A 24,835-nucleotide genomic window follows, 5' to 3' on the forward strand; every position below is an offset into this window, starting at 1 on the left:
CATCAAGGGAGAAATAGCGAGGCATCTGGATGGAAATTGTCCCATTGGGCAAACGCAGCATGGGTTCATAAAGGGCAGGTCGTGCCTAACTAATTTAGTGGAATTTTTTGAGGACATTACCAGTGCTGTAGATAACAGGGAGCCAATGGATGTGGTATATCTGGATTTCCAGAAAGCCTTTGACAAGGTGCCACACAAAAGGTTGCTGCATAAGATAAAGATGCATGGCATTAAGGGGAAAGTAGTAGCATGGATAGAGGATTGGTTAATTAATAGAAAGCAAAGAGTGGGGATTAATGGGTGTTTCTCTGGTTGGCAATCAGTAGCTAGTGGTATCCCTCAGGGATCAATGTTGGGCCCACAATTGTTCACAATTTACATAGATGATTTGGAGTTGGGGACCAAGTGCAATGTGTCCAAGTTTGCAGACGGCACTACGATGAGTGGTAAAACAAAAAGTGCAGAGGATACCGGAAGTCTGCAGAGGGATTTGGATAGGCTAAGTGAATGGGCTAGGGTCTGGCAGATGGGATACAATGTTGACAAATGTGAGGTTATCCATTTTGGTAGGAATAACAGCAAAAGGGATTATTATTTAAATGATGAAATATTAAAACATGCTACTGTGCAGAGAGACCTGGGTGTGCTAGTGCATGAGTCGCAAAAAGTTGGTTTACAGGTGCAACTGGTGATTAAGAAGGCAAATAGAATTTTGTCCTTCATTGCTAGAGGGATGGAGTTTAAGACTAGGGAGGTTATGCTGCAATTATATTTGAGAAGGTGACCGAACAGGTGGACGAGGGTAAAGCAGTTGATGTGGTGTATATGGATTTCAGTAAAGCGTTTGATAAGGTTCCCCACGGTAGGCTATTGCAGAAAATACAGAGGCATGGGATTCAGGGTGATTTAGCAGTTTGGGTCAGAAATTGGCTAGCTGGAAGAAGGCAAAGGGCGGTGGTTGATGGGAAATGTTCAGCCTGGAGTCCAGTTACTAGTGGTGTACCACAAGGATCTGTTTTGGGGCCACTGCTGTTTGTCATTTTTATAAATGACCTGGAGGATGGCGTAGAAGGATGGGTGGGTAAAATTGCTGATGACACTAAAGTCGGTGGAGTTGTGGACAGTACGGAAGGATGTAACACGTTACAGAGGGACATAGATAAGCTGCAGAGCTGGGCTGAGAGGTGGCAAATGGAGTTTAATGCAGAAAAATGTGAGGTAATTCATTTTGGAAGGAATAACAGGAAGACAGAGTACTGGGTAAATGGTAACATTCTTGGTAATGTGGATGAGCAGAGAGATCTTGGTGTCCATGTACATAGATCCCTAAAAGTTGCCACCCAGGTTGAGAGTGTTGTTAAGAAGACATACGGTGTGTTAGCTTTTATTGGTAGAGGGATTGAGTTTCGGAGCCATGAGGCCATGTTGCAGCTAAACAACACTCTGGTGCGGCCACATTTGGAGTATTGCGTGCAATTCTGGTTGCTGCATTATAAGAAGGATGTGGAAGCATTGGAAAGGGTGCAGAGGAGATTTACCAGGATGTTGCCTGGTCTGGAGGGAAGATCTTATGAGGGAAGGCTGAGGGACTTGAGGTTATTTTCTTTGGAAAGAAGAAGGTTAAGAGGTGACTTAATTGAGGCATACAAGATGATCAGAGGATTAGATAGGGTGGACAGTGAGAGCCTTTTTCCTCGGATGGTGATGTCGAGCACGAGGGGACATAGCTTTAAATTGAGTGGTGATAGATATAGGACAGATGTCAGAGGTAGGTTCTTTACTCAGAGTAGTAAGGGTGTGGAATCCCTGTCTGTAACAGTAGTGGACTCACCAACATTAAGGGCATTTAAATGGTCATTGGATAAACATATGGATGATAAGGGAATAGTGTAGATTGGCTTTAGAGTGGTTTCAAAGGTCGGTGCAACATCGAGGGCCGAAGGGCCTGTACTGCGCTGTAATGTTCTATGTTCTATGTATACGGTGTTAGTGAGGCCACACCTGCAGTATTGTGTTCAGTTTTGGTCTCCTTACCTGAGAAAGGACGCACTGGCGCTGGAGGGTGTGCAGAGGAGATTCACTAGGTTAATCCCAGAGCTGAAGGGGTTGGATTACGAGGAGAGGTTGAGTAGACTGGGACTGTACTCGTTGGAATTTGGAAGGATGAGGGGGGATCTTATAGAAACATATAAGATTATGAAGGGAATAGACAGGATAGATGCGGGCAGGTTGTTTCCACTGGCGGGTGAAAGCAGAACTAGGGGGCCTCAAAATAAGGGGAAGTAGATTTAGGACTGAGTTTAGGAGGAACTTCTTCACCCAAAGGGTTGTGAATCTATGGAATTCATTGCCCAGTGAAGCAGTTGAGGCTCCTTCATTAAATGTTTTTAAGATAAAGGTAGATAGTTTTTTGAAGAATAAAGGGATTAAGGGTGATTGTGTTCGGGCCAGAAAGTGGAGCCATGAGCTCATTGAATGGCGGAGCAGGCTCGAGGGGCCAGATGGCCTACTCCTGCTCCTAGTTCTTATGTTCTTATGATGGATTGTAAACTAACTAAAAACTTCTATAGGTATGTGAAGAGAAAAAGATTGGTGAAGACAAATGTAGGTTCCTTACAGTCAGATACAGTAGATTTTATAATGGGGAACAAAGAAATGAATGACCAACTAAATACATACTTTAGTTCTATCTTCCCAATGGAGGACACAAATAACGTACCAGAAATGTTGGGGGAACACAGGGTTTAGGGAGAGGGAGGAACTAAAGGAAACCAGTATTAATAGGGAAATGCCATTGGGGAAATTGATGGAATTGAAGGCCAATAAATCCCCAAGGCCTGATATTCTACGTCCTAGAGTGCGTAAGGAAGTGGCCCTAGAAATAGTGGTTGCATTAGTGGTCACACTTCCAAGATTCTGTAGATTCTGGAACAGATCCGACAGATTGGGGGATAGCTAATGTAATCCCACTATTTTAAAAAAGGAGGTAGAGAAAAAACAAGGAAGTAAAGACCACTCAGCCTGCATCGGTAGTGGGGAAAATGCTATGGTCCACTATAAAAGATTTATCAGCAGAGCACTTGATAAACAGTGGCAGGATCAGACAGAGTCAGCATGGATTTATAAAAGGGAAATATTGCTTGATAAATCTACTGGAATTCTTCGAGGATGTAACTAGTAGAGTTAATGAGGGGAACCAGTGGATGTGATTTATTTGGACGCTCGGAAGGCTTTCAACAAAGTCCCACATAAGAGATTAACGTATAAAATTGAAGTGCGTGAGATTGGGGGATAATGTATTGAGATAGATAGAAAACTAGTTGGCAGACAGAAACCAGAGTAGCAATAAAAGGGCCTTTTTCCAAGCGGCAGGCAATGACTAGTGGGGTACCGCAGGGATCAGTGCAGGACCCAAGATATTCGCAGTGCATATTAATGATTTAGATAAGAGAACTAAATATAATATCTCCAAATTTGAAGATGACACAAAGCTGGATGAGAAGGTGAGGATACAGCAGGATATAGATTGGTGGATGGTGTTGCGTTGTCCTTGGGTGACGTTCGGGGCTGTTTTGTGAATGCGACTGATGAATCTGGAATTGAAGCGACTCCTGACGGCTTGAGCATACATGTCGAGTCTCGGGCAGCGGCCTTCCAGAGGGGTCCAATTTGACTCTTTCCTCTTCGGTTGCTGCACCGCAGATCTCTCGATCTGCTGTTCTGGTTCATTGGTTGTCTCATTGGGTTTGCTGTCAGCCACTTATGGTCTGTGGAAGAACCCCCGGAGCCTCATTCGCCTGATGAATTCCTCCGTGTCTGCCGCGTGACTGATTTTGGTGGTGGTGCAGAAATTGAGCCCTCTGCTGAGGACTTCGAGTTCGTCTGGTTGAAGGGTGTAGTCCGACAAGTTGACAATAAATTTCCCTGTATTGTTTTCTACAGTGGTTCCGGGGAAGGCTTGGTTGCTGCTGGTGGTGATGCCGAGTTTCTTGGTGTGCATATAGGTGGCGTAGTATCATTGTCTCATCTGTTTGGCGATGTTCCGCAGCTGGTCTGCTGCGTCCTGAGCGCAAGTTGAGAATATGGACTCTATCTTGGTTTCCAGGTTGCGGCGTCTGCTGTAGAGCTGGTGTACGAGGTGGTTGAGGAGTTTGAGAGAGGTGCGACGTTTATAGCCAAGTTCCGCACACATGACTACGGCCTCAACTGGGACCTTTAATTCATGTCGCATTACATTCATCCCTCACCATCTGGCCCAGGCTTGCAAAATCCTACCAACTGTCCTAGTTTGAGACAATTCACACCTCTTTAACCTGGGATTACCCCTCCCTCTGGATCTGTAAAGACTTAATTACCTGCAAATGCTCACATTCAAAGTATCGTCTTGCATCTTTGACTTTGTCTATATATATGTTTCTGGAACCTACCTCTTCACCGTCTCCACGCCAGCCCAGAGAAAAGTACCTGCTGATTTTCCTTTATTTGCTCTTGGGATGTGGACACTGTAGGAGTTTGGCCCAGCAATATATTTCCAAGTTAAGATGGTGTGTGACTTAGATTGAAACCTTCAGGCGGTAATGTTCCCATGCATCTGATGCCCTTGTTCTTCTAGGCGGTAGCGGTCTCATGTTCGGAAGATACTGCCAAAGGAGTGTGGGCAAGTTTCTGCAGTGTGTCATGCAAATGGTGCACACTTCAGCCATGGTGTACTAGTGGTAAAGGGACTAAATGTGCAAGGGATGCAGATTAAGAGGGCTCCTTTGACCTGTCAGGTGTTGAGCTTCTTGAACATTTTATAGCTGCACTCTTCCAGGCAAGTGGAGAGTATTCCATCACATTCCTAACTTGTGCCTTGTAAATGAGTTATTCAGCTAAATATATCCAACCTCTAACCTGCTTTTGTGGACACAGTATTTATATAGCTGGTCCAGTTACATCTTTAGTCAATTTCCTCTGCTGATTCGTTTTTTTTAATATTCATTCGAAGGATGTGGGCTTCACTGGCGAGGCCAGTATTTATTCCCCATCCGAGATTGCCCCTGAGTAGGTGGTTGTGACCTGCCTTTTTGAACTGCAGCAGTCCTTGTGGTGTAGGTGCACTCACAGTGCTGCACATTCGGAATGCATGCATCCAAACACAAGTTTGCAGTTGCGCTCACTAACATCTGATTGGGTGGTGAAATTTCAGTAATTGAAGCTGACAAGATTTAAACATTATGCATGAAAAGGTAATAACCAGAGTTGTATTTTTTAATTTTAAAGTTTAAAATGAACACTCATTATCTGCATTATGCTACAGGTCTTATTTTGAAGTATAATCTTTTGCATAAATCAAACCTGAAACCGCAGTGCAGAAGGGATTCTATTTTAGATTTAAATTGTGATTCACGTGGACTAAAAAAGGTCTGAATTTAGTACTGAATTCTTACATGGCTGGGAGTTCCAACATCAGTGTGATGAATGTAGGATTTTCAGATATATTGTGTGATGGTTATTTGGTGCAGTAAGGGTTTGAAAACCTGGGCTAGAGTGTGTATAACTGCTGCAGTAGTGTTTTTAAAGAATCCTGGTTTGAAAGATTTTGGGAGCCAGAGGTGCAATTAAAGCATTGTAAAAGCTTGGACTAATGGAGTTTTGTTTGGATTAAGGGGATTCCATTCAGGGTTAATTAAATACACTGGCCGGGGTTCTCCATTCCTGCGCCAAGTTCTGATGCCGGCGTGAAAAGCGGCGCGAACCATGGCTGTGACTGCAGCTATCCAGCTCTGAAAACTAAACTAAAACACACCCTGCAGCAAACAGCCTAAAACGAAAGTAAAAAGCTGACAGACAGACCAGCTCCACCCACTCTCTGATATCACTGCAGTAGTAAACACCCATTTCTTAAAGGTACTCTCACATGACACCAGGTGTTTGTTGTCAGACTTCTTAAAGGGGTCAACGGTCCTCGATTGTCAGGTATTCACCCCTATCTAGGGGGCTAGGTCGGCTCTGGAGTGGTCTCAGCTGCTCCAGTCGGCACGGCCAGCACGAGTCCATGCATGCGCTCGACGGCCTGCGCAGGTCCGCGCATGCACACCGCGGCCTGCGTGGGTTCCCGTCTCCGCGCCAGCCCATGGGCAATATGGCGGAGCCCTACAGGGACCCGGCAGGGAGGAACATAGGCCCCCACGGAAGTAGCCCGCCCACCATTGGCCCCTGATTGCGGGCCAGGCCACCATGGAGGCCCCCACCGGAGTCGGATGCACCCGCACCCCCACCACGACAGCCCCCGCAGACAGAACTCTGAGGTCTCACCGTGTGGGACAATACGTGACCCACGGCAGCAAGATTCGTCCGAGTTCGCCGGGGGGGGGTACTTTCAACGGCCCCCGACTGGCGCGCGGTGGCGATCCCGCAGGCGCCTGAGAATCGGCGCCTGAGAATCAGCGAGCCAGCGTCAGGGCGGCGTGGAGCGACTCTCACGCCCCCCCCCCCCCCCGGGTTTCTCCGATCCTGTGTGGGGGTCGGAGAATCCCGGCCACTGTGTTTCAGCTTGGTACGGTGATGTAATCACTGGGAGGAGCTACGGTACCAGGCAATTTGCAGAAAAGCAGTTTAGTTATGTTTTACATTGCAGCGTAGCATGGTGGCGCAGTGGGTTAGCACTGCTGCCTCACGGCGCCGAGGTCCCAGGTTCGATCCTGGCTCCGTTTGGACTTCCGTTTGGAGTTTGCACATTCTCCCCGTGTCTGCGTGGGTTTCGCCCCCACAACCCAAAGATGTGCAGGATAGATGAATTGGCCACGCTAAATTGCCCCTTAATTGGAAAAAATGAATTGGGTATTCTAAATTTATAGAAAAAAGAAGAAAAAAAAAATGTATTACATTGGGATGTGAGCAGAAGTCAAACATCTACTCTCACTGCAGTTCAGTAAAATATTTGACTGAGACCCAGACATCTCTGTACATCTCAGCAATATTTGAAAGTGGATTGAGGGCTGAAATGGTTTTGTTATTTGAGTGGGAATAAGGATAGCAGTTAAGAGTTATTGTGGCACTGTTGTTTAAGGGGTAATTGCACTGTATTTCTCTTGTGCAATGTCAAAGATCTTTTAATGCTGTGTTAGTAATAAAGTTTGTTTTAATACACCATATCCCTATTTTGTGTGAAATCCCTCCTGGAGTGAGGTGACCTTTCCTCACAGTGTTACAAGATTAAATAAAATATTGCAGTTTATGTCCAGCACCCTGGCCATTGTTGGGGTCTGGACTGGGATTGTAATATCAGTATGAAGGACTGAGAGGGATACCAAGCCATATTTCTGTGGATCTCATAATTTAGCGCTGGATGAGACTGTAAAATGACAGTTCTCTATTGCTGAGAATTAGTGGGAAATTTAAATCTAACTCAGCCTGCAGATTCAGGTGAGATGCCTGTTTTGCATTCTATCTATTGACTTCAGTGGAAAGTGAAATCAATGGATCAGTGAAACAGGATTCTCACCAAATCCACACTTGTTCCCACAAGACAGCTTAGGTTAAAGTTACTCCCTTCGTATTTTGACTCTTGTTCAGGTTGCCGATATGGAAAAATCACTTGCTTTATTTTGTGTTCTTCTCTTTGAGGAGAGCACTCGACATTGCAGGAGTTCGCTCCTTGTAATTTCCACATTTCCAGATTAAATTTTGTGCTGTTGTGGCAAGTCCCAACTGATGTGCATTTCTTTTGGCATCACAGTTTGCAATTATTTTATAATTTATAATTATAAACATAGTTTATAATTTCAAATGTAGAAAACTGCACATCAGACAATGCAACAAACCTATAACACAAAACAGAAACCAGTTAAAGGTCTTAGACAGTTCTTGACATCAGGGTGTCAGGTATTTAGACAATGAGGTGAGCGGAATAGCCTGTTTAATTCCTATTTAATATTTTGAACCCGCCATTATGTTGTATTTTCTAATTTTTCGTCCTTTGTTTCAGGGAGAAGATGGAAACCCAGCTGGAGAAGGAGGCTCGGATTCGGCAACTTATGGCTCATAATTCCCACGATTCAGCGATTGACACAGATTCCCTTGAATGGGAGACCGAAGTAGTTGAATTTGCAAAGGACAGGGTGTGTTTATAGACTTTAAAAGTTAGTGGTGGGATAATTTTGCCCTCGTTACTGACCAGACCAAATAATGATCAAGTCTAAAAACTAGAATGGACACACTATATACAAAATCAAACTGCTTAAATAACATGTCTGAGAGAAGTGCCCTTACTGAATCGGTGGACTTTTTAGTATAACCTGTGTGTGAGATGTATAATTTGTGCTGAATTATGATTAACTGTGTGCTGTGGATCTGACCTGAGTTTTTTGGAGATTAGTTTGAATTATTCAGCACTTTTCAATTTAATTTTTACGGGATGTGGGCTTCACTGGCTAGACCAGCATTTGTTGCCCATCCCTATTGCCCTTGAGAAGGTGGTGGTGAGCTGCCTTCTTGAACTGCTGCAGTTCATGTGATATAGGTGCACTGACTGTGCTATTAAGGAGGAAGCTCCAGGACTTTGACCCAGCGACAGTGAAGGAATAGCGATATATTTCCAAGTCAGGATGGTGAGTGACTTGGAGGGGAATCTGTTACCCTTGTCCTTCTAGATGGTAGTGGTCGTGGGTTTGGAAGGTGCTGCCTAAGATGAATTGGTGAGTTCCTGCAGTGCATCTTGTAGATGATACACACTGTTGCTACTGTGCATCGATGGTAGAAGGAGTGAATGCTTTTGGAAGGGGTGCCAATCAAGCGGGCTGCATTGTCCTGGATGCTGTCGAAGAACCCATAATCTCCACAACTATCACTCAACACTCTTCTGTTCTGGTCATCCAACTACCAGGGCTCTGTTGAGGCATTCAACAGCTCCCTTAATTCTGCCTTTGATGCCTCACTCGACTCCTTGCAGCCCCCAACGCAGACACCATCTCCCACTCCTGCTGCTCTGAGCCAACATGTTGTATCATGTTATTAAGGTGCAAAGCCACCTGAAAGACAGACATCCAACCAGTGCAAGACTGTTTCCAGAAGCTCCACGGGTATACGTCCATACATCAAAATCAGTGAACTGCTAAGGAGCTTTTAAAATTTTTCACCATAACATCTTACTGTTAGCAAAGTATCATTTCTCCTGTCCATTCTCTGGTAATGTTTAAATTGTAACCAGCATTTAGATGCCCATGAACAGAGCTTTGTGCATGGCAGAAAGCAAACATGTGCAGAGCTCCACAGCCTCACAATATGGGAACAGGCAATGTCCCTTGGGTCTGCCGTCGCTCTCTATTCACATGCATACTACACAACAAATTTGCGATGGAAATATTCTGCTCTGTCCTGATGAATGTTTTTGTATTGAAGAATCTGTTACTGCATATCTTGTAGTTGTAAACTCAAGGACCTGTTGAATAAACTGCAAATCTTTTTCCTGGTGTAGGATGACATGGATTTGAAGGCTTTAGGTTTTGATGTAGCTGGAGGGGTTGATGAACCTTATCTACCTGGAGACTCCGGGATATTTGTTATTAAGGTAGATAAAGGGAGTATTGCAGATGGACGGTTAAGGTATGACTAGCTAATTTCTCATTTTCTGAGACTAAGATCTCATTTTGAATGAAAATTAATTTTTTTGGAAAAGCAAAGTTATTTCAAATGGTGCTGAAGTTGTCTTTCATGCTTTTGTTTGCTGCATATTTTTTATTTTAATTTTAGGGTGAATGATTGCTTGCTCAGGATAAATGATGTAGATCTTACCAACAAGGACAGAAAGCATGTCATTAAAGCTGTACTAAATGGCGGTGGGGTCATTAATATGATAGTTCGAAGGAGAAAATCCCTGGGAGGTAGAGCCATCACTCCAGTTCATATCAACCTCGTGGGTCACAAAGGTAATTTAAGTGTTGGTGTCTGTGTCTAGAGCAGTTTCTAACTCCCCAATAAAACTCCACCTCACAGCAATTGCTAATTAACTGCTGATCCAGATGACGGAGCGTTGTGTTTTTTAAGAATGTATTTAGAACAAAAGCAAATGAAATTTATGACAAATTGCATTACCTGAAATTTATGTGTTTTTCTCATCGGCACAACAAATAAATAACCTTTATTGTCACAAGTCGGCTCGCATTAACACTGCAACGAAGTTACTGTGAAAATTCCCTAGTCGCCACATTCCGGCGCCTATTCGGGTACACAGAGCGAGAGTTCAGAATTCTCAGCTGCTACAGGAATTGAACCCGCTCTGCTGGCCTTGTTCTGCATCACAAACCATCTGTCTAGCTCACTGAGCTAAACCAGGCCTCTTAAAGTCAATTTCAGGAGTGGGATGTATCTCCACTGCTGTGCAATGCCCAGTAGGTTTGCGTGTTGTTTACATTGATAATATATTTACACATTTGCAACCCTGACTTGGGACATGTTAAATAGGCAGGATTCAGTGACGTGGGGAACCAAGAAATTAGGTGTTAATTTACAGCTGCAGTTCTGTTAGAAGAGAAATGCACATGGCTAACCTAAGGAGGGTGAACTTCTGCATTGAGAATAGATCTGACAAGTGGGACCTAAGGTCAATCCATTAGCTGGTTGTCAGGCACATGTTTAACTTGCATCCATCGTTTAAAGGAATCAGATATACTGAAAATGAATGATGTTCCCATACAGAAAACAACTCATTTTAAACATATACTAATGACCAGTTGTTGTGTTGTAAACAGTTCAAATTCAAAGTACATTATTCCATCAGGCAAAATGTTGTAAATTGAATCGTTCTTTGAGATGTGGGCATCACTAGCTGGACCAGCATTTGTTGCCCATCCCTAATTGCCCTTGAACTGAGTGGCTTGCTCGGCCATTTCAGTGGGGGGCAGTTAAAAGTTGGCTGCATCGCTGTGAGGATCTGGAGTCACATGTCAGCCAGATCGGTTAAGGACACCAGGTTTCCTTCCCTGAAGGACATTAGTGAAACAGACATTTTGTTTACGACAATCGGCAATGTTTCATGGTCATGATTAATTTACTTTTTAATTCTAGATTTTTAGTGAATTCAAATTTCACCATCTGCCTTGGTGGGGTTCAAACCTGGGACCTCAGAGTATGATCCTGGCTCTCTGGATTGCTAGTCCAGTGACAATACCATTATGCCACTGCCTCCCCCATATATAGCAGAGGTGTCAAAATTATAAACTCTAATCCTTTTCCACACCATGAGCTCTGACAATCTTGTCCGAGAGCCTTTGATGACTCTGTTTATTTGCACTTCTGTTTCTTACCTGCAGATTTGTCCAGTTTGAAGATTTTGGGCCTGAAAAGTTGGGAAGGGCTGTTTTTAGTGCAATTGTCTCATTGTTAGAGAAATGTTAAATCAATACGCCTCAATCTTTAGATCTCCAACTTGAGCTCTTTGAAATTAATGGGAACATTCAGTTATGTTTTATGAGCCCTATGAGTCACCATAATATTTGCCTAATGGCCTATGAAGACAAAGAAAGGTTGGAGACCACTGATATACAAGAGAAAGTTGGTTTTTTTGATAATAGTATTTGATGTTATTTAAAGTACAAAGGCTTATTTTGATGTTTGAATATCGGGTGAGTGGCTAATACTGCGCTAATTGTGCGTTTTTCTCTTTTGCAGACATTGGAATCAGCTTGGAGACAGGAGTATATGTAGCAACTGTTGCTCCTGGCAGCTCTGCTGCAAGAGAAGGATCCTTAACAGTGGGAGATAGACTCATTACAGTTAGTAATCCAAATTTACGACTGTGTCTAAAATATATGCAGTTTTTTCCCTCTAGCGCAACAGCTTGTTGGAGCTGCAACATGCTGTGCCTTGGAAGCAATAGGACAGAAATTCTGTTCCCTCATGTCACTAAGTTTCCAATCTCAGGTATGCTACTGGGGGAGATAGCAGGTGAAGGTCAGCCATCCCCTCTACATTAGGGTAAGGAATATATGTGTGGACTAATGCATGTAGCAACAGATGATCACCAATGTGTGCATAGCACGAAAGGTCTGCATTGAAGAAGCTGAAAACGATTGAAGTGATAATTTCTCACACTCTGAAAGCATTTGGCCAATGGAGATAATTATTAATAAGCCAATGTACAGATCAGTGTAGTGGGGCGACACAATAATTTCAGAGTACGGTGTCCGAGGACATGGATTGGGGCAGCACGGTGGCACAGTGGTTAGCGCTGCTGCCTCACAGCATCAGGAGCCTGGGTTCGATTTCGGCCTCAGGGGACTATTCAGAGTTTGCACATTCTCTCCATGTTTGGTGGGTTTCCTCCGGGTGCTCCGGTTTCCTCCCACAGTCGAACGATGTGCAGGTTAGATGGATTGGCCACGCTAAATTTCCCCTTAGTGTCCAAAGGTTAGGTGAGATTACAGGGATAGGATGGGGATTGGGTCTGTGTAGGGTGGTCTTTCGAATGGTTGGTGCAGACTCGATGAGCCGAATGGCCTCCTTCTGCACTATGGGGATTCTATGATTCTATGACTTAGAAAGAGAATTAGCAAAAAGTATTCAGGATAATTTGGTGCCTTAGAGTGAAGAAGGAATCAACTCCGAACATATTTTCATTGGAGAACAAGCTAAGGAAAGACTTGATACATAAATGGATGGTATGGAAGGAAGCAGGCTAATTATCATGGATACTTAATGCGTTAACTTAATTCTCATTATTTGTCTGCTAGTGGAACCACTAACATGTTGTAAACTGCAGGTGGACTCTCACAGTTGATATAATATGCCCGGTGCTTGATTATTAATTTATATTTTTCTTTCACAGATAAATGGTATTGCACTAGAAAATAAGTCACTGACAGAATGTGAAGCTTTGTTGCGAAATTGCAGGGATTCTGTCAGTCTTTCACTGATGAAGGTATGGTTCACGTGGCAAGTTTTTAATATTTATTTTAATTTTATTCTTTTGTGAGGAATATGTTGGACAGGTCCAAAATGTACTTTCTGAAGTTCTTGCTGTCTTTAAAAGCTCCATCTGTAAATTATCTTTCATTGCTTTGCTAATGTATTGTTGCTTTATTTGTAAAGCAGAATAAGTATCAACCCATTTCAGATATAGCTAAAAGAATTATATATAAATTATTTAAATTCCAATTCTCAGAATGCCGCAGAGGTGACTCTATGAAAATTGTAGGATGATTTGTTTAATTTACTTGGGGTTTCTTTGCTCATATAATGCCCATCAATTTCACCGAACCTAGTCCATGTAATTCTCAACGTGTCAGGAGACTTCACCCTGGACCTTGTGGTAGTTACAGATGAACAATGTGCAACTTTTAATAGAGTCATAGAACCTTACAGCACAGAAAAGGTCCATCGCATCTGCGCCCGTCAAAAACAACCACCTCACCGTTGTAATCCCGTTTTCCTGCAGCTTTGCATGCCCTGGGATCGCAAGTGCACATCTAAATACTTCTTAAATGTCATGAGGGTCTCTGCCTCCACCACCCTTTCAGGCAGCAAATTCCAACCCCCCCACTACCCTCTGGATAAAAAAGGTTTTTCCTCACATCCCCTCTAAAACCCCTGCCCTTTACAGCCATAACAGATGTGTCCCTTACAGCGTGGATGTACAGAAAAAGTGAACTCAAAGACAAATGAAAATAGAAGTGCCCATTTACCACATCAGTTATTTTACGTAGGTATAGAAAGACTAGGTTTTGGAACACCTAATTCCATTACACAGTAGACCTCCCTGACCTACTCACTCACTAGGTTACATGTTTAGCTTAATATTTTCCTGGGTAAGTAACAGAGCAATCAAGTCTCTTAGTTACTTGTTAGATCATCTTGGCAAATGATCAACCCACGCAGATTGTTTAATACAGAGTATCTTTCATACATTCTCAGTAGTTAGGGGCATCCAGCGATAGACTTGTTTGTCTTCCTGGACAATCAAAAGCTCATAGATTTCAACTGAAAATTGAGTACATTTGGCCACTTAACCACTGTTTACTGATCCACTATACATTGTACGAGAGGGAAGTTATACAGGTGTAGGTTACCCTCTTTAAGAAGGGAGTGAAGTTCGGGATGCTGTACCCAGCTCGTCTGTGGGTCACACATGAGGAACAGGACTTCTACTTTGAAACGCCAGACGAAGTATGGACCTTTATTAAAGAAATTAAGCAGGAGGCAAATTAAAAGACACTTAAGCCTTGGAGAAGTACTGTGGCAGCGATTTGTGCTGGATTGTATACATTTAAGTAGCTCTATGTGAAATAATGGGCTGTGTGGATGGTTAAAGGTTGATCTGTCTTGCAGGGACCTTGTTAGGGGGATGGGCTTTGAATTTAGTTCTGCTTTTTGGGTGACGATTTTTCTAAAGTGACTGTTTCTTCACTGTTTTTTCTGTTCTTTGTTTACTGGGGAATGTGATGCTTTTAAAATGTTTATTCATGTGGGGGGGTGGAGAGGAGAGTACAATAGGGAGACAGACTGCTTGGTGCCAGGGGCGGGAGCTATCGAGTCAACATGGGTCAGCTGACTGTCGGAAGCACAGTGGGGGGTAAGCAGGTGTTAAGCTGGAGCTTGACTCGGGGGATTGGGTTTCTAGTGCTGTTGCTAGGAGGGGGGGGGAGCTGCTTTGCTGATAGGGGAGGAACTGTTACTAGGGAACAAATGGGAGGTCGGGAACGGCGACAGCTCGAGTGGGGACTCGAGGAAGCAGAGGGCGCAAGCTCAAGGCTGGCCTAAAAAGGGTGATGGCTAGTCGGCAGGGGGTGGGGGGGGGGTTGGAAGCCCCTGGACGGGTTTTGAGGAAGGGCTGGGTTAGCCAAGTGTTCCACTCAGGACTGTACTCAAAGACCAGGGGGGATAGCGATCTTGATCAGCAAACGAGTGGCATTCGAGGCAGGGAGAATCGTGTCAGACAAGGGGGGTAGGTACATAATGGTGAGTGGGAAGCTGGAGGGGGTGTGAGTGGTCCTTGTGAACATGTATGCTCCGAATTGGGACGACGTGCAATTTATGAGGCGGGTGTTAGGTAAGATCCCAGACTTAGAGTCACAATACCTGATCATGGGAGGGGACTTCAACACAATCATTGATCCAGAATTGGACCGGTCAAAATCCAGGACAGGGAGGAGGCTGGCTGCGGCAAAGGAATTGAAGGGTTTTATGAAACAGATGGGGAGAGTAGACCCATGGAGGCTTGCACGGCCGAGGACGAAGGAGTTTTCCTTTTTTTCACATGTCCACAAGGTGTAATCTCGCTTCGACTTTTTTGTTCTGAGCAGGGCGCTAATATCGACGGTGATGGATACTGAGTATTCGGCAATTGCAGTGTCGGATCATGCCCCGCACTGGGTGGATCTACGGGTTAGTGTGGAGAGAGAGCAACGCCCGCTGTGGAGACTGAATGTGGGGTTGCTGGCAGACGAAGCGATCTGTGGGCGGGTTAACAAGTCCATCCAGAACTACTTGGAAACAAATGATACGGGGGAGGTCTCTGCAGCGACGGTCTGCGAAGCTTTGAAGGCAGTAGTCAGAGGGGAATTAATCTCGATACGGGCCCACAGAGAAAAGGTGGAATGGGCTGAGAGGGATAGATTAAAGGAGGAGATACTCCAGGTGGACAGAAGATACTCGGAGGCCCCGGGCGCGGGGCTACTGAGGGAGCGGCAGAGGTTACAGATGGGGTTTGGGCTGTTGACCATAGGGAAAGCAGTGGAACAGTTGAGGGAGGCAAGGGGGGACGATCTATGAGTATGGGGAGAAGGCTAGCAGAATGTTGGCGCACCAGCTCAGGAAAGGAGAGGCGGCCAGGGAGATAGGTAAAGTAAAGAGTAGAGATGGGAATACTGTCCTGGACTCAGCGGGGATGAACGAGGTGTTTAAGGACTTTTACAGTAAATTATATGTGTCAGAACGCCCTGCTGGGGTGGAGGGGATGAGGCAATTTCTGGATCAGTTGAGGTTCCCGAGGGTGGAGGAGGACCTGGAGGAGGGGCTGGGTCCCCCAACTGAGATTGAGGAAATAATCAAGGGGCTGGAGGGCATGCAGTCGGGCAAGGCCCCGGGACCTGACGGCTACCCGGTGGAATTCTATAAGAGGTTTTCAGAGATATTGAGCCCACTGCTGGGGAGGACATTTAACGAAGCAAGAGAGAAGGGAGTCCTCGCCCCAACAATGTCGCAGGCCTCGATTTCTGTTATCCTGAAACGGGAGAAGGACCCGGAGCAATGCGGGTCATACAGGCCGATTTCTCGACTGAATGTGGATGCCAAACTGCTGGCTAAGATACTGGCCACGAGGATAGAGGACTGTGTCCCGGGGGTGATAGGGGAAGACCAGACGGGATTTGTTAAGGGCAGGCAACTCAAGGCCAATGTTCGAAGGCTTTTAATGTTATTATGATGCCCTCAGAAGGAGAGGAGGCGGAGGTGGTGGTAGCGATGGATGCGGAGAAGGCTTTTGATTGGGTGGAGTGGAATTACCTGTGGGAGGAGCTGGGAAGGTTTGGGTTTGGTGAGGGCTTTATTGACTGGGTGCAGTTGCTCGATCAGGCACCAGTAGCGAGTGTGTGTACGGACCGGCGGAGGTCAGGCTATTTTAAATTACACCGAGGGACAAGACAAGGGTGTCCGCTCTCCCTGTTACTCTTTGCTCTGGCCATAGAGCCATTGGCCTTGGCATTAAGAGCCTCTAGGAACTGGAACGGTCTGGTTCGGGCGGGGGTGGGGGGTGGAGCACCGGGTCTCGCTTTACGCAGATGACCTGCTCTTGTACATTTCGGACACGTTGGAGGGGATGGGGGAAGTAATGCAAATCTTGGGAGAATTTGGCAATTTTTCGGGGTATAAATTGAACATGGGGAAAAGCGAGATGTTTGCAATCCAGGAAAGAGGACAGGAGAAGAGACTGAGAGAGCTGCCGCTTAGAAAGATAGTGAAGAGCTTTCGATATCTGGGAATCCAGGTGGCCCGGAAATGGGAGGTACTACACAAGTTAAACCTATCCCGGTTGGTCGAACAAATGAAAGGGGACTTTAAGAGATGAGACATGCTCCCGCTATCACTGGTGGGGAGGGTACAGACCGTAGAAATGACGGTCCTCCCCAGATTTCTGTTTGTCTTTCAGTGCCTCCCCATCTTCATCCCTAAGGCCTTTTTCAAGCGGGTGAATAAGATTATTTTGGGCTTTGTGTGGGCGGGTAAAACCCCACAAGTGAGGAAAGTGTTGCTGGAGCGCAGTCAGGGGGAGGGTGGGTTGGCGCTGCCAAACTTCTGCAATTACTACTGGGTGGCTAATGTAGCCAGGTTTAGGAAGTGGATAGTGGGGGCGGGGGCGGCATGGGAGCGGATGGAAGCAGCGTCATGTAAAGACACCAGTCTGGGAGCATTGGTAATGGCACCTCTGCCGTTCTCACCGGCCCGATACTCCACAAGTCCGGTGGTAGTGGCGGCTCTGAGGATCTGGGAGCAATGGAGGAGATATAAGAGAGTGGAGGGAGCATCGGTTTGGACCCCGATTTATAACAACCACAGGTTGGGCAGCACGGTGGCGCAGTGAATAGCACTGCTGCCCCACGGCGCTGAGGTCCCAGGTTCAATCCCGGCACTGGGTCACTGTCCGTGTGGAGTTTGCACATTCTCACCGTGTTTGCGTGTGTTTCGACCCCACAAGTTCTTCGGGGTTGAGGATAGGTGCACAGCAAATCATGTCCATATGTCTTGGGCATGCCTGAAGCTTAGAGGGTTTTGGCAGGATTTTACTAAGGCAATGTCCACGGTCTAAAAATACGGGTGGTGCCGAGTCCGGAGGTAGCGATCTTTGGAGTGTCGGAAGATCCGGGAGTTCAGGGGGCGAAAGAGGTCAACGTCTTGCCCTTTGCCTCCCTGGTAGCCCGGAGACGGATCTTGTTAATGTGGAGGGACTCGAAGCCCCCGAGTGTAGAGACCTGGGTTTCTCAGTCTCGAGAAAATAAAGTTTGCCTTACGAGGGTCAATGGTCGGGTTCTCCCGGAGGTGGCAGCCATTCGGCGACTTTCTCGGGGGAAATTAAAATGTCAGCAGATGCAGTATTCCAAAGGTGGGGAGGTGGGGGGGGGGGGGGGGGGGGGCGGATTGTTGTTGTATGGTCGAGGTGCATGAAGATTGGGCTTGGGGTGGGGGGGAAATGTTTATTTTCCCATGTTGATGTCATTGTTTGTGTTACTGTTATAAAAATTTTCAAATACTTTAATAAAATATTATTAAAAAGAAAAAGTGTAAGTTTAGGAAGGGACGGGATACTGTGTAGAAACGATAACACCAACAAAGAACCATTAGTGTATTAAAGGTTAATCCAGGCTTAAAAGGCATTATGTTCCAGTTTGTGGGAAATGCAAGGCTGGTAGATGGTGGAGTTCTCAAACACTGATCGAAATTACTACACTGACTGAGCTATAAGACATCACTGAAGCTTTGGCAAATCAATCCTGAAAGCTGGTGTTACAGCAGCTCTGCAGGAGTCTCCCCATTCTAAATCTACTCGACTTGAACATGCTCCCAGATGTGTGGAAAATGTCAAACATCTCGCTTGAATGATCAAATTCATACAATCCCTACAGTGCAGACGTAGCCCATTTGGCCCATCGAGTCTGCACCAACATCCGAAAGCGCTCCCTACCTAGGCCCAATCCCTGCCCAATTCCCATAACCCAACCTAACCTTTGGAGCAATGTAGCATTAACAATCCACCTAACCTGCACATCTTTGGACTGTGGGAGAAAACTGGAGCACCCGGAGGAAACCCACGCAGACACAGAGAGAATGTACAAACTCCACGAAGACCAGTCACTCGAGGTCAGAATCGAACCCGAGATCCTGGAGCTGTGAGACAGCAGTGCTAACCACTGTGCCGCCTGTAAGATCCATGCTAGATATATTGACTGTCTTTTTTTTTAGAAAACATTTTATTGAAGTATTTATAATTTTAACATTTAAACATTCTAAACAGCAGTGTGGTCCGACACCCGCAACAACATCACAATAACATACCCAACTTCCCCCCGCCCTACCTCCTGACTGCCTGTATATTAGATTCCCTATCCTTATTCTACAATGCCATGCCTCCCTACCCCGCCCCCCCCCCCCTTCTGCTGACGGTCAGTTGTCCTTAAAGAAGTCGATGAACGGCTGCCACTTCCGAGCGAACCCCTGAATTGAACCTCTTAATGCAAATTTAATCTTCTCCAGCCTGAGAAACCCTGCCATGACATTGACCCAAACCCCCGACTTTGGAGGCTCAATCCCAACAAAATCCGTCTCCGGGTCACCAGGAATGTAAAGGCCAAAACGCTGGCCTTTCTCCCCCAATGGGCTCCTGGATCTTCCGACACCCCAAATATTGCCATCTCTGGACTCTGAGTAACCCTCCCTTCCAGGACCTCTGACATGACGTCCGCAAATCCCTGCCAGAATCCCCTCAGCTTCGGACACGCCCAAAACATATGTACGTGATTCGCCGGGCTTCCCCCACACCGCCCACAATTGTCCTCCACCTCCTCAAAAAACCTACTCATCTGGGCCATAGTCTTAAGAGTCCAATGGACCACCTTGAACTGGATCAGGCTAAGCCTGGCTCACGACAAAGATGAATTGACAAGGCCTTTTCCCACAGTCCGACTTCCAACTCCCCTCCCAACTCTTCCTCCCACTTCCTCTTCACCTCCCCGTTTGGGACCCCTTCTCACTCAATCAATTCCTTATATATTTCCGAGACCCTCCCCTCCCCAACCCCTGTTTTTGACATCACCTTATCCTGTAATCCCCTTAGAGGGAGACGAGGGAAGCTTGGAACCTGCCTCCGGACAAAGAGGAATCTGCCTCCAGACAAAGTATATATTGCTTGTCTTGAAAGGTTACCTTTGCTCTTGGAATGTGTCCTGCATACATCAATCTCACCCTGCATCGGGTGTAACATTGGAGTAGTAGTTTGTTTCAGCTTTGTTTTAGATCAGAGTAAATAGATATAACAATTGTTGGTCCTGTGGCTGCATACAATATAACAGAAAGCAACACTGCATATTTGCTCAGGACATGGTTTCCCCAGAAACTATCAAGCTAAACCTCCTTGGTAGGTAATGTGTCTTATTATGTTGAAAGCACACTTGTGTGCCATCATTATATGTTGAATGGTTATACAGATCAATTGCATTGTATTTAAATTGTTTGTAGCAAAGATGAGCTCCTCATCAAAACCAAATTTTTCAAGGAACGAATTATAATTCTGTTAACTTCCATAACTCAGTTGAAATTTGTGGAACTTTAATTGTGAACTTGAATAACTTTGTTTTAAAGTACCATCCCCACCGCTTATTCCACCCATCGCCTTTACCGGACAATTAATAATGTGTTTTGAATTGTCATAAAATCACTTACAAAGGCTTCACTTACAATGTATTAAGTATAACAGTTATTTTGGTCAGACTCAGCTTTTTAGTCAAATTTACAGATTGCTAAAGTGCAATTATCTCAAACCTCTGTACTTCGTTTTAATACTTCTGCAGAGTAAACCTTTTGTTCTTCTGGTTTGGCATATGTACATGCATTTTATACTTGTATTTGGATATGAGCTTTAAAACTGTTTTAGATATTTATTGTCTGAAGTGTGGAGCTTTGAAAATATCTCTTTGATATCATTTCCTTCAGAACAAACGTTTTTGTTGCATTTAGCCATGATCGGAAGGAAGCTGTTATAAATTACCACGTGGTTATTTTTTTTCCAGCTTATATATCTCCTTTAATTAAGTTTAGAAACACGTATATTTAGAAACATCATACGTATCATTCGGTAGACTTGTGTCCATAGCAATATTTGGTAAGTTTCAAGTAGATAAGAATTACCTTCTGCATTGAAATTTAAATATTCTGTTAATCTTAATTTTTAATCTAATTATATCTGATGCAATCTCCTTAACTGTTGAGGCAACATTTTGGAGCACAAATATTAAAAGGAGGATCTAGTTGAGTATTGTGGATTACTGAAAATGTGTGTTTATCGTTTTCCATCTTTGAAGGTGGTTCCTCAGAGTTCCTCTTGGAGTGGACAGAATATACTTGAAACACTAAAGGAGTCTGAGAAATCTGGTAACTGTAGGATTCATGAGTCAGAAATACAGGTTCCTAATACTCGAAACTTGAAACACAACAGTTCAACACAGACTGACATTTTCAGCACAGACTCAAGCATACTTGACAGCAAAAATGATAGAGCTGATCATGAAGATGGCACTTATTGTGAACACAAGCAATTTTCAAGCTGTCCTTTGCAGCCAAATACACACAGGACAGCTGACCATAACTGCCACAATTATTCAGACCACAAAGCTGGTCCTTTTAGCCCAGAGATCTTCTCTGATCGAGGTTATGGGATTGCAGACCACAGTAAAAGACGCTTCACCTTTGACCCAACAGTTACGGATTGTGTGGTGGTAGAGACTGATGCAGAAAAAGGGCATAATTCTAAACACAGTGGTGGCACCTGGCCAAAAACAATGGTGGACGTTTCACCTTCTGAACCTGGGAAACTCTCCATATTCAAACTGCCAAAACAAAGAAAGCCCATCTTTGATTCAGACACCTTCAAAAGGCCACAGACTCCTCCAAAGATGGATTTTCTCTCTGCAACACAAAAACAGACACATTCTTCGCAGTCCTCAAAGGGTGAATCCAGTTCAACGCCTCCCACACCTCCGAAGAGAAGTGATTCATTCAAGTTTAAACACAAACAACAAACTAGCTCTGCTTCAGACTCTACTATAACTACTGGTTCACCTCCAACCAGCCCCACGGGGCCTCGGTCCCCTGTCACTGTTAGAGTAAACCAGGAGACAACACATGAAACTCATGATAGAAAAGCAGGCCACTATCAACCTACGCAGTACTTAGAGGGAAGCGCTTTAATGCCTTCAAGGACTTCTGAGGAGGCGGAAGGTAACCAGAGAGTTGAGGAAGTAGAGCCAGTGAACAGACGTCGACCAAAATCTGCTCCTGCTCTAAGACCAAGCAAACTTGCTCCCTTGATCTCTGGACTGTCCCCTCAGGTACGTAACGGCATTTGATCTGTAAATTACATACTTCGGCCTTTCTAAAGACCACCGTGAATGGAGATGATCAAAAATGTGATATTCACAATCTTAATTTTAAGGTCACCATTCTGGTGTTTTATGTGGAAAGAAAATTGAAATAGGGACTGGTATAGACATGTCCTGAATGATAGACTAATGTCTCTTGAGGGGGTGCATGTTGGGTGTCAAGCCTCCCTATAAACAAAAATGTCAAACCTAGCACTGACAAACCATTTTCAATTTCCTTACGAGCGTTCAAAAGAGTGGAGTCTTCATGTGTGCGGAAAAACCTGCCAAATAATGAAAGATGAGTGTGATAGTTGCTCTTTATACTAAAATGGAGTTTGACATAGTCAATTATTCGGGGGAGGTGAATTAACAAGAAAACTGGGTGAGCAATCTTAACCAGTTACTTAATGTGATCGATAATGTGAGCAGTGCGGAAGTGGCTGCTGGGAGGTAAGTCTGTCCTTTAAAAGCACTTGTCTTTGCAGGGGCAGGCCAGTCGATTTCGGCGGGAGAACAGCTGGTGAGTCAGTTTCAGCGGGAGCAGTGCGGAAGTGGCTGCTGGGAGGTAAGTCTGTCCTTTAAAAGCACTTGTCGTTGCAGGGGCAGGCCAGTCGATTTCGGCGGGAGAACAGCTGGTGAGTCAGTTTCAGCGGGAGCAGTGCGGAAGTGGCTGCTGGGAGGTAAGTCTGTCCTTTAAAAGCACTTGTCCTTGCAGGGGCAGGCCAGTCGATTTCGGCGGGAGAACAGCTGGTGAGTCAGTTTCAGCGGGAGCAGTGCGGAAGTGGCTGCTGGGAGGTAAGTCTGTCCTTTAAAAGCACTTGTCTTTGCAGGGGCAGGCCAGTCGATTTCGGCGGGAGAACAGCTGGTGAGTCAATTTCAGCGGGAGCAGTGCGGAAGTGACTGCTGGGAGGTAAGTCTGTCCTTTAAAAGCACTTGTCTTTGCAGGGGCAGGCCAGTCGATTTCGGCGGGAGAACAGCTGGTGAGTCAGTTTCAGCGGGAGCAGTGCGGAAGTGGCTGCTGGGAGGTAAGTCTGTCCTTTAAAAGCACTTGTCGTTGCAGGGGCAGGCCAGTCGATTTCAGCGGGAGTGGAGCTGGCTGGTTAGTCAATTTCAGCAGGAGCTGAGAATTTTTTTTTTAAATTAGTGTTTTAGGCGGGAACAGGAAGTCGACCCGCGGACGTCTGGCAAGACCCTCACCAATAAATTCTGGTGGAGAGGAAACCCGAGACACTACACGTGTTGTGTCTCCCACCCGCCCTCCTCCTCTAACCTAATAATAAAACCCATTGGTCTGAGGTAAGTACCATATTTTATTATATTATTATTATTTTTTATAAAAAATTTAATTTAGTTGTTAGCCAGATCTTGGTAGAAAGTTAGAGGAATGGCAGGGAAGGGAGTGCAATGTTCCTCCTGCAGGATGTTTGAGGTGAGGGATGCAGTTAGTGTCCCTGCTGATTTTACCTGCAGGAAGTGCTGCCATCTCCAGCTCCTCCAAGACCGATTTAGGGAACTGGAGCTGGAGTTGGAAGAACTTCGGATCATTCGGGAGGCAGAAGGGGTCATAGATAGCAGCTTCAGGGAATTAGTTACACCAAAGATTGGAGATAGGTGGGTAACTGTAAGAGGGACTGGGAAAAAACAGTCAGTGCAGGGATCCCCTGCGGTCGTTCCCCTGAGAAACAAGTATACCGCTTTGGATACTTGTGGGGGGGGGGACTTACCAGGGGTAAGCCATGGGGTACGGGCCTCTGGCACGGAGTCTGTCCCTGTTGCTCAGAAGGGAAGGGGGGAGAGGAGCAGAGCATTAGTAATTGGGGACTCTATAGTCAGGGGCACAGATAGGAGATTTTGTGGGAGCGTGACAGACTCACGTTTGGTATGTTGCCTCCCAGGTGCAAGGGTACGTGATGTCTCGGATCGTGTTTTCCGGGTCCTTAGGGGGAGGGGGAGCAGCCCCAAGTCGTGGTCCACATTGGCACTAACAACATAGGTAGGAAAGGGGACAGGGATGTCAGGCAGGCTTTCAGGGAGCTAGGATGGAAGCTTAGAACTAGAACAAACAGAGTTGTTATCTCTGGGTTGTTGCCCGTGCCACGTGATAGTGAGATGAGGAATAGGGAGAGAGAGCATTTAAACACGTGGCTACAGGGATGGTGCAGGCGGGAGGGATTCAGATTTCTGGATAACTGGGGCTCTTTCTGGGGAAGGTGGGACCTCTACAGACAGGATGGTCTACATCTGAACCTGAGGGGCACAAATATCCTGGGGGGGAGATTTGTTAGTGCTCTTTGGGGGGGTTTAAACTAATGCAGCAGGGGCATGGGAACCTGGATTGTAGTTTTAGGGTAAGGGAGAATGAGAGTATAGAGGTCAGGAGCACAGATTTGACGTCGCAGGAGGGGGCCAGTGTTCAGGTAGGTGGTTTGAAGTGTGTCTACTTCAATGCCAGGAGTATACGAAACAAGGTAGGGGAACTGGCAGCATGGGTTGGTACCTGGGACTTCGATGTTGTGGCCATTTCGGAGACATGGATAGAGCAGGGACAGGAATGGATGTTGCAGGTTCCGGGGTTTAGGTGTTTTAGTAAGCTCAGAGAAGGAGGCAAAAGAGGGGGAGGTGTGGCGCTGCTAGTCAAGAGCAGTATTACGGTGGCGGAGAGGATGCTGGATGGGGACTCTTCTTCCGAGGTAGTATGGGCTGAAGTTAGAAACAGGAAAGGAGAGGTCACC

At 45.5% G+C, this 24,835-nt stretch overlaps 1 protein-coding gene across 12 annotated transcripts in view; it reads left to right on the forward strand.

The window, feature by feature from the left end:
* The window catches only part of dlg5a (discs, large homolog 5a (Drosophila)), a 259,461-nt gene that overhangs the window by 178,638 nt on the left and 55,988 nt on the right, over window positions 1-24,835 (forward strand). For all 12 annotated transcript variants that reach the window (XM_072491581.1, XM_072491584.1, XM_072491585.1 and 9 more), the window contains 6 exons: window positions 7,970-8,102; window positions 9,458-9,585; window positions 9,733-9,908; window positions 11,650-11,753; window positions 12,806-12,898; window positions 21,045-22,070. In XM_072491581.1, the coding sequence (XP_072347682.1) occupies window positions 7,970-8,102; window positions 9,458-9,585; window positions 9,733-9,908; window positions 11,650-11,753; window positions 12,806-12,898; window positions 21,045-22,070 (1,660 nt within the window). The remainder of the gene's footprint in view (window positions 1-7,969; window positions 8,103-9,457; window positions 9,586-9,732; window positions 9,909-11,649; window positions 11,754-12,805; window positions 12,899-21,044; window positions 22,071-24,835) is intronic.

Source organism: Scyliorhinus torazame, chromosome 28 (assembly GCF_047496885.1).
Source record: "Scyliorhinus torazame isolate Kashiwa2021f chromosome 28, sScyTor2.1, whole genome shotgun sequence".
Classification (NCBI taxonomy): domain Eukaryota; kingdom Metazoa; phylum Chordata; class Chondrichthyes; order Carcharhiniformes; family Scyliorhinidae; genus Scyliorhinus; species Scyliorhinus torazame.